Raw genomic sequence first — 15,206 nt, forward strand, 5'->3', positions numbered from 1 at the left:
CTTTAGGATGATATTGTGACATGTATCAAGTAAAATCAAAGCCGGAGATTATATTCACCTATAACAACGGTTTTCCAGGAGGCAATTCAAGGTCCAACTTCGCGCCTTAGAAAAAAAAATTATGGCGGACCTCTCACTCCAAGAGGCTGTATTCAATCCCAGAACGAGATATTCAAGTCCTTTCTGCTCTCACTTCCGCATGACACCCAGGGGAAGGCGTATGATGTGTTTCTATGGTCCCAAGTGACATGCCCTTTTATAGACAAGCTCTTGAAAAGAGACCTCGCATTTGGAAATCCCACTTCCGGATAGGAAATGGGCTGCAGAAAGAGTTCTGGTTCACTTAGAGAAATAATTCAAACGGTTTAAGAAACTAGAGAGTGTTTTCTATCCAATAGAAATGATAATATGCATATTGTACGAGCAAGAATTGAGTAGGAGGCCGTTTGAAATGGCCACCTCTTTCCAGGTTACTCAGTGCTGCCCCTTGCAGCCATAAGAAGTTTAAGTAACTAATGTTAGGGGAGCAAAAGTAGCCTATTTCACTATGGACTAAGCTAACAGGTTAATTTCAGACTATCGGCTAAGAGCACATGTTGAGGCAGAGGGAGGACGATAAATTCCCACTCGTATAAATTCGGCATTGTTAATTATCAAGAGAGAGATACAGACACAATTAAGTTGTTGTTTGTAAATATGGAGACAGCTCCACCTCTGTCAACTCCATTGGATTTAAAAACATTATAAACAGTCAAAGACACATCAGTACCCGGCACAGTCTTAATTAGCCAAGTTTCTGATATTACCAGAATGTCCACATGTTATTATATTGTCTAGAACTGTACAAATGGGCTGATGCCTAGAGCTGGTACGTGGGCTAAAACAAACTGGTTACATGCAGTATGATGATAATGCTGATTATTTATGGTTGGGCACTGGGCCTGAAATAATTAGATGCTTGTTGGTCTTTCAGAGTTCCAAACAGTTATTTAAAATCCTGTTTCAGCTGTTCTGAGCTAGCCAACCCAATGTCATTAGATCCCACATGGACTACGACAGCGACAGCCCCCATGTTCTGGCGTAAAACGATAGGAAGCAGCCTGTGTCCGAGCCTCAGGATAACACAATGTTTTTGCATTGGGAACAAAGATGTTTCTCACATTAGAGCTGCCGATGATAACAGATGGTGAGATTTGTATTTGTATTTATTATGGATCCCCATTAGCTGAGCTACTCTTCCTGAGGTACAGCAAAATTAAGGCAGTAGTACAATTTTAAAAACATTACAATACATTCACAACAGATTTCACAACACATTAAGTGTTTGCCCTCAGGCCACTACTCTACTACCACATATCTACAACACAAAATTCATGTGTACGTGTGTGTGTAGTGCGTATGCAATCGTGTGTGTCTGTGCATGTGTTTGTGTCTCTTCACAGTCCCCGCTGTTCCATAAGGTTTATTTGTATCTGTTTTTTAATTCAAATTTTACTGCTTGCATGAGTTACTTGATGTGGAATAGGGTTCCATGTAGTCATGGCTCTATGTAGTATTGTGCGCCTCCCACAGTCTGATCTGCTGTCATGTCTTCTGGTGGCATGTCTTGTGGGGTATGCATGGGTGTCTGAGGTGTATGGCAGTAGTTCAAATAGACAGCTCAGTGCATTTAACATGTCAATACCTCTCATAAAAATACAAGTAGTGATGAAGTCAATCTCTCCTCCACTTTGAGCCATGTGTCACACCCTGACCCTAGAGAGCCGTTTTATTTCTCTATTTGGTTAGGTCAGGGTGTGATTTGGGGTGGGCATTCTATGTTTTCTATTTCTTTGTTTTTGGCCAAGTGTGGTTCCCAATCAGAGGCAGCTGTCTATCGTTGTCTCTGATTGGGAATCATACTTAGGCAGCCTTTTCCCCACCTGTATTTTGTGGGTAGTTATTTTCTGTTTAGTATCTGTTTACCTGACGGAACTGTTCGCTTTCGTTTTGTTACTTTGTTCGAGTGTTTCTTTGATAAATAAAATCATGAACACTTTCCACGCTGCGCTTTGGTCCACTCATTCCGACGAGAGCCGTTACACCAGGAGAGATTGACATTCATAATAGTTATGTTAGCTCTCTGTGTACATCCAATGGTTAGCCGTGCTGCCCTGTTCTGAGCAAATCGCAATTTTCCCTCTTTGTGGCACCTGACCACACCACAGTAGTCCAGGTGTGACATATTTAGAGCCTGTAAGACCTGCCTTGTTGATAGTAAGAAGGCAGAGCAGCACTTTATTATGGACAGACTTCTCCCCGTCTTAGCTACTGTTGTATCAATATGTTTTGACCATGACAGTTTACAATCCAGGGTTACTCCAAGCAGCTTAGTCACCTCAACTTGCTCAATGTCCACATTATTCATTACAAGATTTAGTTGAGGTTTAGGGTTTAGTGAATGATTTGTTCCATTTCAGTTTCTGTAATAGCTGACGTGTAAAGTGTTGAGTCATCCGCATACATAAACATGCCAGCTTTACATGTCAGTGGCATGTCGTTAGTGAAGATTGAAAAAAGTAAAGTCTGTCAGTTTTTGTAAAAGATTGAAAAAAGTAAGGTCTGTCAGTTTTTGTAAAAGAAAAAGAGAGACCCACACTCTAGGAGCTCAATTTAATAACATATATCCAACGTTTCGACAGACAAGCTGTCTTCATCAGGGTATAATGCCAAACACTGCGGGTGACTAGTTTATATAGTCTCAAAGGTGTCTAATAATGGCAGGGTGTGGCCTGATATCATTGGTTAATTCTTAGATATAAAAATAAATGCAAAAAACATGAATGATAGCCTACAATCATAGATACAATTTGGCTACATAGGCCTACAAACATTTACAATGAATAGCAAAATCACAATAAAAACAGGAATGGTGTACTGTACGTTGAGACCAAAGGGAGCAAGGGTCTTTAAATTAAAGATCCAGGCAGCCTCTTGTTTTAACAATAAATATTTGAGGTCACCCCCTCTCCTAGGGAGACCTATTTGTGTGTCCTTTGACATTATATAAACTAATGACCCGCAGTGTTTGTCATTGACACACCATACCCCACCTTGTTTGATGTTTTTATTGTTACTGGTATTAGTTTGGAGGTTGCTTTGTCAAGTTGCTTTGACATTTGATCGCAATCAGGAGTTTGGAAACTGCCAGATGGTGAAGCATGATTCCTCACTCCAGTGAATGCGTTTCCACTGCTCCAGAGTCCAATGGCGGTGAGCTTTACACCACTCCAGCCGATGCTTGGCAGTTTGACAGACAAATCTGGGTTTGGTGGATGCCAGGACAACACTACCTGTCCCAATGCATAGTGCCAACTGTAAAGTTTGGTGGATGAGGAATAATGGTCTGGGCTGTTTTTTTATGATTCAGGCTCATTAGTTCAAGTGAAGGGACATTTTAACGATGCAGCATACAATAACATTCTAGATGATTCTGTGCATCCAACTTTTTCATGTTTCAGCAGTAACAATGCCCCTGTGCACTAAGCAAGTTCCATACAGAAATTGTTTTATATAAGCCTACAGTTTCTTTATCTGAATCTCTGATATTCAATGATATTCAATCAATCAAATGTTTTTATTAAGCCCTGTTACATTCAGCAGAGGTCACAAAGTGCTATACAGAAACCCAGACTAAAAACCCAAACAGCAAACAATGTATATGTAGAAACACAGTGGCTGGGAAAAACTCCCTAGAAAGGCAGGAACCTAGGAAGAAACCTAGAGAGGTACTAGGCTTTGAGGGGTGGCCAGTCCTCTTCTGGCTGTGGAGATAGTACATGGCTATAAAGGCCAGATTTTTCTTCAAGATGTTCAAACGTTCAAACGAACAGCAGGGTCATTTAGAGGTCGAGTGTTCCATAGCGGCAGGCAGAACAGTTGAAACTGGAGTAGAATCATGACCAGGTGGACTGGGGACAGCAAGGAGTCATCAGGCCAGGTAGTCCTGAGGCATGGTCCTAGGGCTCAGATCCTCCAGGAGGGGAGGGAGATATTGACTTTCCCCATGTCTCCTTTGTCCCAGGGAGTACAGGCCCAAGGAGAACGTGACCTTTTTAGAGAATGGGACCAGGGTCGCTGCCTACCAATCCAAGACCTTTGTGTTTCTGCCAGAGAGGTCAGTGGGTGATCCTGACATAGACATGATCACAACCATCAACATCCCAGCTGTGGTGAGTAAAAGTGTGTGTGTGTGTGTTTACACTGTTATGAGCTCTTATTTTTCTCTTCTAAAGCCAACCATCATGTTTAGTGTTGTGTATGTAGAGGTTTAACAGCTCCTAAGTTTAAGCATACCATCCATTTCTTTTTTTTTTTGGTCATTGTGTTTGACAATAAGTAATCTCTCCCACCCTCTCCATTACCCCCCCCCCCCCTCTCTCTCTCTCTCTCTGCTCAGGCTGTGATGAACAAGGTAAAGGATAGCTTCTGGAAGAGTTCTATGGTGTCTATCTGGATGAACTCCCTGCATGTGGGCATGTTCATGACGCACTCCGTCAACGAGCTTTTGTGGGGCTTCAAGGACCCTCTGCTGTCCCGCATACACCCCATGTACCCTGAGATCGACGAGTACTTTGGCCTCATGTATAAGGTAGGTCAGGGAGTGAATACAAAATACAACATCTGACACACTCAACCCTTTTTAAGTTCTGTAAAGAACAATATAAACTGTCTATGGTCCTTGATACCTGTTGTCTGCTGGTGGTTGCCACTTTCACCTGAATATAAAATATTACTATAATAAATATTAATGGCCTTTTAGAATTATTTTCCTTCTCTTTTCCACTCTGTAGAAAAATGGAAGCAATGATGGTGAATTTGTTTACCATACCGGGGAGGCAGACTTCATGGACTATGGCAGGATAGCCAGATTTAAAGGAGAAAGGTACTGAAACATTTTGGCCATATTTGGGGAATTTATCCCATTCTTCTCTGCAGATACTCTCAAGCTCTGTCAGGTTGGATCGAGAGCGTCGCTGCACAGCTATTTTCAGGTCTTTCCAGAGTTGTTAGACAGGGTTCAAGTCCAGGCTCTGTCTGGCCACTCTACTATAAAGGCCTGATTGGTGGAGTGCTTTAGAGATGGTTGTCCTTCTGGAAAGTTCTCCCATCTCCACAGAGGAACTTTGGAGCTCTGTCAGAGTGACCATCGGGTTCTTGGTCACCTCCCTGACCAAGGCTGTTCTCCCCCGATGGCTCAGTTTGGCTGGGCAGCCAGCTCTAGGAAGTGTCTTGCTGGTTCCAAACTTCTTCCTTTTAAGAATGATGGAGGCCACTGTGTTCTTGGGGACCTTTAATGATGCAAACATTTTTTGGTACCCTTCCCCAGATCTGTGCCTCGACACAATCCTGTCTCTGAGCTCTACCCAACAGTTGCTTCAATCTCAGGGCTTGGTTTTTGCTCTGACGTGCACTGTGGGAACCTATATAGACAGGTGTGTGCTGTTCCAAATCATGTTCAATTAATTTAATTTACTCCAATCAAGTTGTAGAAACATCTCAAGGATGATCAACAGAAACAGGATGCACCTGAACTCAATTTCAAATCTCATAGCAAATAGTCTGAATACTTATGTAAATAAGGTATTTATATTTTAATACATTTATCATTATGGGGTATTGTGTGTAGATTAATGAGGAGTTTTATATATTTAATACATTTTAGAATAAGGCTGTAACGTAACAAAATGTGGAAAAAGTCAAACGATTTGATTACTTTCTGAATGCACTGTCTTAAGACTTTTCTTAAAAGTGTCAACAGTTTCTGAAGCTCTCAGATCCTCTGTAAGACTGTTCCAAAGGCCAGGAACATAGTGACTTAAGGCAGCCTCACCAAAAGTTTTCTCTGATCTTTGGAGCGACTAAACGACCAGTGACAGAAGATCATGACATGTTTTCGGGTGCCCTGCCAAACAGTGCATTAAAAAGAATCAATAAAGCAATTTGTAAATCAACAGACCATCCTTCAAAAATCATTCTCAAAAGGTTGACTGCTGGATCCTCATTAGTCAATTCTTTAGATAAATAAATGTACAGCACTCCAAAAGATGCTGTGTTGTAACTGCCTCCCACGATACATACTGTACATGCACATCATCTTCCCTGAACACACACTGGACATTCTGTCCAAGATTTATATCTTTATTTGATGATATGAAACCCATCATTGGGTAACTGTAAAGGACTGGAACAGAACAGTCCATCTGTTTCCTAAGAAGTTCTTCATACTGCCAGACAGTAACAGAGGACAGGGTTATGACCAAAATGGCACAATGTTCCCTATGTAGTGCACTACTTTTGACCAGAGCCCCTATGGCCATTTGGAATGCAGACTGCAGCACCAGAGAGAGAGACTCCCCAGAGGTCCCTAGCCTAGCCAGATCCCAGAACACAGAGCACAGAGCTGCTGTGTGCTTGACACATCCTAGTACTTAGCCCAGTTGGAAAGGTCTCAATGAAGGCTTCCTGTCAGCTTTCTTCTAATGTAATAACAGACCTGCCAGTATGTATCATGCAGCACCTTTTCCTTCCCCCTTTGATTAGATAAAGCACACATTTTGATTAGCTTTCTTTAATATGTTGATTTTTTTATTTATTTTTTTATTTAACCTTTATTTAACCAGGTAGGCAAATTGAGAACACGTTCTCATTTACAATTGCGACCTGGCCAAGATAAAGCAAAGCAGTTCGACACATACAACAACACATAGTTACACATGGAGTAAAAACAAACATATAGTCAATAATACAGTGAAAAAAAATAAGTCTATATACAATGTGAGCAAGTGAGGTGAGATAAGGGAGGTGAAGGCAAACAGATATATGTATAAATAAATAAAATATAAAAAGGCCATGGAGGCGAAGTGAGTACAACACAGCAAGTAAAATAAAAACTAAAAAACACTGGAATGGTTGGTTTGCATTGGAAGAAAGTGCAAAGTAGAGACAGAAATAATGGGGTGCAAAGGAGCAAAATAAATTAATAAATAAATACAGTAGGTAAAGAGGTAGTTGTTTGGGCTAAATTGTAGATGGGTTATGTACAGGTGCAGTAATCTATGAGCTGCTCTGACAGCTGGTGCTTAAAGCTAGTGAGGGAGATAGGTGTTTCCAGTTTCAGAGATTTTTGTAGTTCGTTCCAGTCATTGGCAGCAGAGAACTGGAAGGAGAGGCGTCCAAAGGAAGAATTGGTTTTGGGGGTGACTAGAGAGATATACCTGCTGGAGCGCGTGCTACAGGTAGGTGCTGCTATGGTGACCAGCGAGCTGAGATAAGGGGGGACTTTACCTAGCAGGGTCTTGTAGATGACCTGGAACCAGTGGGTTTGGCGACGAGTATGAAGCGAGGGCCAGCCAACAAAAGTGTACAGGTCGCAGTGGTGGGTAGTATATGGGGCTTTGGTGACAAAACGGATGGCACTGTGATAGACTGCATCCAATTTATTGAGTAGGGTTTTGGAGGCTATTTTGTAAATGACATCACCGAAGTCGAGGATTGGTAGGATGGTCAGTTTTACAAGGGTATGTTTGGCAGCATGAGTAAAGGATGCTTTGTTGCGGAATAGGAAGCCAATTCTAGATTTGACTTTGGATTGGAGATGTTTGATGTGGGTCTGGAAGGAGAGTTTACAGTCTAACCAGACACCTAGGTATTTGTAGTTGTCCACATATTCTAAGTCAGAGCCGTCCAAAGTAGTGATGTTGGACAGGCGGGCAGGAGCAGGCAGCGATCGGTTGAAGAGCATGCATTTGGTTTTACTTGTATTTAAGAGCAGTTGGAGGCCACGGAAGGAGAGTTGTATGGCATTGAAGCTCGCCTGGAGGGTTGTTAACACAGTGTCAAAAGAAGGGCCAGAAGTATACAGAATAGTGTCGTCTGCGTAGAGGTGGATCAGAGAATCACCAGCAGCAAGAGCGACATCATTGATGTAAACAGAGAAGAGAGTCGGTCCAAGAATTGAACCCTGTGGCACCCCCATAGAGACTGCCAGAGGCCCGGACAACAGACCCTCCGATTTGACACACTGAACTCTATCAGAGAAGTAGTTGGTGAACCAGGCGAGGCAATCATTAGAGAAACCAAGGCTGTCGAGTCTGCCAATGAGGATGTGGTGATTGACAGAGTCAAAAGCCTTGGCCAGGTCAATGAATACGGCTGCACAGTATTGTTTCCTATCGATGGCGGTTACGATATCGTTTATGACCTTGAGCGTGGCTGAGGTGCACCCATGACCAGCTCTGAAACCAGATTGCATAGCGGAGAAGGTGTGGTGTGATTCGAAATGGTCGGTAATCTGTTTGTTGACTTGGCTTTCGAAGACCTTAGAAAGGCAGGGTAGGATAGATATAGGTCTGTAGCAGTTAGGGTCAAGGGTGTCCCCCCCTTTGAAGAGGGGGATAACCGCAGCTGCTTTCCAATCTTTGGGGATCTCAGACGACACGAAAGAGAGGTTGAAGAGGCTAGTAATAGGGGTGGCAACAATTTCAGCAGATAGTTTTAGAAAGAAAGGGTCCAGATTATCTAGCCCGGCTGATTTGTAAGGGTCCAGATTTTGCAGCTCATTAAGAACATCAGCTGACTGTATTTGGGAGAAAGAGAAATGGGGAAGGCTTGGGCGAGTAGCAGAGGGGAGGGCAGTGCTGTTGTCCGGGGTAGGGGTAGCCAGGTGGAAAGCATGGCCAGCCGTAGAAAAATGCTTATTGAAATTCTCAATTATAGTGGATTTGTCGGTGGTGACAGTGTTTCCTATCTTCAGAGCGGTTGGAAGCTGGGAGGAGGTGTTCTTATTCTCCATGGACTTTACGGTGTCCCAGAACTTTTTTGAATTTGTGTTGCAGGAAGCAAATTTCTGCTTGAAAAAGCTAGCCTTGGCTGTTCTAACTGCCTGTGTATATTGGTTTCTGGCTTCCCTGAAAAGTTGCATATCACGGGGGCTGTTCGATGCTAATGCAGAACGCCATAGGATGTTTTTCTGATGGTTAAGGGCAGTCAGGTCAGGAGAGAACCAAGGGCTATATCTGTTCCTGGTTCTAAATTTCTTGAATGGGGCATGCTTATTCAAGATGGTGAGGAAGGCATTTTAAAAAAATGACCAGGCATCCTCTACTGACGGGATGAGATCAATATCCTTCCAGGATATCCCGGCCAGGTCGATTAGGAAGGCCTGCTCGCTGAAGTGTTTCAGGGAGCGTTTGACAGTGATGAGTGGAGGTCGTTTGACCGCTGACCCATTACGGATGCAGGCAATGAGGCAGTGATCGCTGAGATCTTGGTTGAAAACAGCAGAGGTGTATTTGGAGGGCAAGTTTGTTAGGATGATATCTATGAGGGTACCCGTGTTTACGGAATTGGGGTGGTACCTGGTAGGTTCATTGATAATTTGTGTGAGATTGAGGGCATCAAGCTTAGATTGTAGGGTGGCTGGGGTGTTGAGCATGTTCAAATTTAGGTCGCCTAGCAGCACGAGCTCTGAAGATAGATGGGGGGCAATCAGTTCACATATAGTGTCCAGAGCACAGCTGGGGGCAGAGGGTGGTCTATAGCAGGCGGCAACGGTGAGAGACTTGTTTTTAGAGAGGTGGATTTTTAAAAGTAGAAGTTCAAATTGTTTGGGAACAGACCTGGATAGTATAACAGAACTCTGCAGGCAGTCTTTGCAGTAGATTGCAACACCGCCCCCTTTGGCCGTTCTATCTTGTCTGAAAATATTGTAATTGGGGATAAAAATGTCAGAATTTTTGGTGGTCTTTCTAAGCCAGGATTCAGACACGGCTAAAACATCCGGGTTGGTAGAGTGTGCTAAAGCAGTGAACAAAACAAACTTAGGGAGGAGGCTTCTAATGTTAACATGCATGAAGCCAAGGCTATTACGGTTACAGAAGTCATCAAAAGAGAGCGCCTGGGGAATAGGAGTGGAGCCAGGTACTGCAGGGCCTGGATTCACCTCTACATCACCAGAGGAACAGAGGAGAAGTAGGATAATGGTACGGCTAAAAGCTATGAGAATTGGTCGCCTAGAGCTACTAGAGCAGAGAGTAAAAGGAAGTTTCTGGGGGCGATAAAATAGTTTAAAGGAATAATGTACAGACAAAGGTATGGTAGGATGTGAATACAGTGGAGGTAAACCTAGGTATTGAGTGATGATGAGAGAGATCTTGTCTCTAGAAACATCATTGAAACCAGGTGATGTCATCGCATATGTGGGTGGTGGAACTGATAGGTTGGATATGGTATAGAGAGCAGGGCTAGAATCTCTACAGTGAAATAAGCCAATAAACACTAACCAGAACAGCAATGGACAAGGCATATTTACATTAAGGAGAGGCATGCTTAATCGAGTGATCAGTAAGGGTCCAGTGAGTAGAGGTTGGTTGGGGTCGTGGCGATCCAGACAGCTGGCCAGGTATATGGCTATCGGTAGCAGCATAGGATGGAGGTCTGTTTGTAGATACCTCGTGCGTTTCCGTCGGTAGGTTCCGTGTAGTGGGGTTGTTCAGATAGCAGCCGATAGGACAGCTAACGATTAGCGGGCCTCAGGTGAGCGTTCAGGTAACGTCGGGACGGATTTGCCGGTTGGATAAATCCCTCGGGCAGATAACGTCGGCAGTCAGTCGTGAAGGCCCGGTGGGGTTCCGTATCTGCAGCAGCAACAAAAGAAACGGGTCCGGATGGTGATGGAACTCCTCAGCTGGCTAGCTCCAGCATGATTTGAGTTTGCTCCGGGGTCGACGTAAGCCAATAGTCACACGGTATGCAGCTAGCTAGCTGCGAAATCAAGGTGCAAGTGTCCAGAGCCTGCGGTTGGAATCCGGGGAAACTGAGAGAAAAAAAGTCCCGGAATGCTCCGGTCCGAGTCGCGTTGCACAAAAGTGCCGGTAGATTATCGAGCTAAAGGAATAGCTGATGACCGCAAAACGTGGTCAGCTGAAACACCAACGCTAGCTAGCAAACCGGCTAATTTCGGGGCAGCTACAGATTAGCTTCTGGCTAGCTATCGGAGTAGCTTCTGGTTAGCTATCAGGCTAGCTTCTGAATTAGCCCCTGGCTATCTTCCACGATGGATTTTCAGATTGAGGTAAATAATACTTAATGTAATTGGTGAAGCGGGTTGCAGGAAAGCTTTTGCAGGAAAGCTTTTGTAGTTGAGTTCTTGGATAATAAAATAAATAAAAGATATGTGAAGAAAAGGTGTAAATATATATATATACAGGACACGACAAGACAATACGGAAAAGACGTCTGAACTGCTAAGCCACCTTGGAGCAAGTTACACAAGCCTAAACAATCAAGCATTGGGCTAGATAGTGATTTGTATTTAATAGGTATTATAAAGATGTACATGTATATTTTTTCTTTATTAATCAAGTTACATTTAGAAATACATTTTGTGTTTCAGCAAACTGAGTCTGTGGACGTCTGAGCAGAGTAACATGATCAACGGTACAGATGGCAGTGCCTTCCATCCCCTGCTGTCCAAGAAGGAGAGACTGTACATCTTCAGTCCTGACCTGTGCAGGTAGGCTACAATACAGAATCTTACAGATCAGAACAGAACAGATGTCTCACTAAACTGTATGTCAAAGGTCACTAAAACACACACATTTTGACAGAGTGGGGTCAATTCCATTTCAAGTCAAGTCAGGAAGTATTGCTTTTAAATGAGGAAATTGAAATGACCCCAACTCTTCTAAACAGTATGTCAAAGGTCAATGTTGAATATATACAGTTTTACTTTGGTAAATGGATCCCACAAGAAAATTGTAAGTTTAGAAGCGATGTTGCTCATTTGAGCGATGGCCTGTGGCCTCATATGTGACTTTTGTGGTAGTTAATTTCTTTACTATCAAATGAGGAGAGAAAAACTTATCACACAATTCAGAGTTATACTTAAACTAAATCTGTATTCTCTTATTAAAAAGGGTCAATACATCACACACATATAAAGTGAATCGATTGAGTGAGCTACGATAATGATAGCTGGTCGACGAATAACCCTCAGATGATTCGTTGAGAGCCCCGAGACAAAGGTACAAAGGTATTTTATAGCCAAAATACACCTCCATCAGTCTACATGACAAACAACAGATGTATGGAATGGGTCACAAGGTTAAGATTTGTATGAAAGATACTTAAAATTCCCAGCAGACTGTATCTGCTGTAAAAAAAAGAGACCAGGGTCTGGCCCTGGTGTGTAGAGACCAGGGTCTGGCCCCGAGCCATCTCTCCCTGGTACCTTCCAGTCAGGCACACAGACACTATTCATGCTATGGAATGTCATCTTGTTAGGTTTATCACCAATCCATTGTAAATCTTCTGTCAGTTTTAAATCTTCCAGAGGCCCATCCTCAGTAAAACACACACAGATGAGTGTTCTAACAACCCCTTATTCTGTTGCATAAAACAACCATTTGATGCAATAACAGTATTATAACATAATCTTGTAATTTATCTCACATTCCCCAATGTTGAGAGTCCTCTCAACTTAAAAGAAAATTACAAGATTTAAGAACATGAATTCACTTGTAGAAAATGCATACATTCTTCATAAAACAAGAAGCATGAAAGCAATAATTCATTGCATGGATTCCTGCATGTGACAGGCTGCTATAGCACCGGCTCAGCCTCCTCCTAAGAAACTTAGCACTGTCTCCCATTTCAACCTCCAACACAATATGTCTGGGGAGGTCCTGATACACAGACACCTGCATGCAGTTTATATGATTCAAGGCTATATCTTAATAGACAGTGAAAGGTTTAATGCATAATGCAGTGCATGCAACAATGGAGTTTATTAAAATAAGCTTTCGTTTTCTATCACACTCTAATGGATCAGCAAGGTGGAAATAACTATTTCCATCCCAGAAACTAAAATCTTGTTGGACAAATCCAGGTAGTGGCTTCTGGTTTAAGTCAAATGTATTACGTTGGTGCCTAATGAACATGACCCAAGACAAGCTTCATGATTCCACTATTTATAAGGCAATGCCTATTGATAAAAAATATTAGGATCAGTTTCACCCTCCGGATCAGAGTTCACCCTCTCCATTCACCAGGGTATGCTGGGAATAGTGTCAACATATTTAGCTCACAACAGCAATCATGTCACGTTCCTGACCTGTTTTCTCTTGTTTTGTATGTGTTTATTGGTCAGGGCGTGAGCTGGGTGGGCATTTCTATGTGTTGTGTTTCTATGTTGGGTTAAAGGGTTAATTGACCTTGTATGGCTCTCAATCAGAGACAGGTGTTTTCGTTTTCCTCTGATTGCGAGACATACATAGGGAGGTTGTTTCTCACTGTTTGTTGTGGGTGATTGTCGTCCGTGTCTGTACCATACGGGACTGTTTGGCTGTTCATTCGTTTGATGTAGTCTGTTCCTGTCCGTGAGTTCTACGTGTAGTTATGTAAGTTCATGTTCAGGTTTCGTCTACGTCGTTTTCTTATTTTGTAATTTTCCAAGTGTTTTCGTATTCGTCTTTGTCTTTCAATAAATTACATTATGTCATCGTACCTTGCTGCGTATTGGTCCACCGATCCTTCTCTCCTCTCCTCGTCCGAGGAAGAGGAGGACGACAGCCGTTACAAATCAAAACAATCAATCCCTAATACACTAATTTCTTCACTCATATAGTTATTAGCATACTAAACTCAAATCAATCCTTCAGTTTTAAAAATCCTTCAGTTTCCAAATCAAATCATAATTAGAACCCAATTCATTATCCAACCAAAATGTAGAATGACATTGCTCAGTGATAGGACCAATCACTTAAAACCCTCAATTTAACACACATCGACATTGGCAGAATGTACATTTATATTAAAATACAGTATAATTATCCTATAATTCTTGTATTAACTTTCTTATCATGATTATAATTACATATCAGTGTTCTAATATATTCTAAATCTAAATGACTATAATTTTAGCAGTGTGTAGAGTGGATGTCCCAATTTCAATGTCTCACCTGAGCCACCACCACCTTTACCACCCATTATGTCTTGTCCATTTGTCAACCAGTATACCAGCGACATAACAGAAGATTGGAACAGATTTCTCCCCATGCTCACTCCACATGGACTCCTGTCACACTCCTGAGAGAAAAAACAGCTTAGATTGGATGCTGTACACCGGTTGCTGGCTCTCTCAGGTCTCTCAGTAAACAATAGAAGTGGCGCGGACGGGGCTGTATTGAACACATTTGTCACTCTTCTTCAGCCCGTTAGAGGGGGTTTTGAGGTACACACACGTTTGGTCCAATTATCTCTTCCATGCATTAAGACACCGACTGACGTCACCTTTCATGATAACCTCAAGAGAGGACAGATCAGAACAACAGTTTAGTTCATCGGGAGAAATCCCCTCAATCCATCAGACATAATCTGGTGAGATTTATATCAAAACGAACAGAACAAAGAACACAAGCAACACAGCAATACACTTCTTCACATATGACTCAATACAAACGTACATACAGTTGAAGTCGGAAGTTTACATACACTTAGGTTGGAGTCATTAAAACTCGTTTTTCAACCGCTCCACAAATTTCTTATTAACAAACTATAGTTTTGGCAAGTCGGTTAGAACATCTACTTTGTGCATGACACAAGTAATTTTCCCAACAATTGTTTACAGACAGATTATTTCACTTATAATTCACTATCACAATTCCAGTGGGTCAGAAGTTTACATACACTAAGTTGACTATGCCTTTCAACAGCTTGGAAAATTCCAGAAAATGATGTCATGGCTGTAGAAGATTCTGATAGGCTAATTGACATCATTTTAGTCAATTGGAGGTGTACCTGTGGATGTATTTCAAGGCTTACCTTCAAAATCAGTGGGAAAATCAAAAGAAATCAGCAAAGACCTCAGAAAAAAAATGTGGACCTCCACAAGTCTGGTTCATCCTTGGGAGCAATTTCCAAATGCCTGAAGGTACCATGTTCATCTGTACAAACAATAGTATGCAAGTATAAACACCATGTGACCACGTAGCCGTCATACCGCTCAGGAAGAAGACGTGTTCTGTCTCCTAGAGATGAACATACTTTGATGCTAAAAGTACAACTCAATCCCAGAACAACAGCAAAGGACCTTGTGAAGATGCTGGAGGAAACAGGTACAAAAGTATCTATATCCACAGTAAAACGAGTCCTGTATCGACATAACC

At 42.3% G+C, this 15,206-nt stretch overlaps 1 protein-coding gene across 1 annotated transcript in view; it reads left to right on the forward strand.

Moving 5' to 3' along the window:
• Positions 1-15,206, forward strand: part of LOC129819095 (lysosome membrane protein 2-like) — a 66,316-nt gene that overhangs the window by 27,045 nt on the left and 24,065 nt on the right. Inside the window, exons 3-6 of the mRNA XM_055875655.1 lie at positions 4,064-4,211; positions 4,439-4,630; positions 4,833-4,924; positions 11,435-11,554. Coding sequence (XP_055731630.1) covers positions 4,064-4,211; positions 4,439-4,630; positions 4,833-4,924; positions 11,435-11,554 — 552 coding nt within the window. The remainder of the gene's footprint in view (positions 1-4,063; positions 4,212-4,438; positions 4,631-4,832; positions 4,925-11,434; positions 11,555-15,206) is intronic.

The sequence above is a fragment of the Salvelinus fontinalis genome, chromosome 21, assembly GCF_029448725.1.
Source record: "Salvelinus fontinalis isolate EN_2023a chromosome 21, ASM2944872v1, whole genome shotgun sequence".
NCBI classification, from domain to species: Eukaryota; Metazoa; Chordata; class Actinopteri; order Salmoniformes; family Salmonidae; genus Salvelinus; species Salvelinus fontinalis.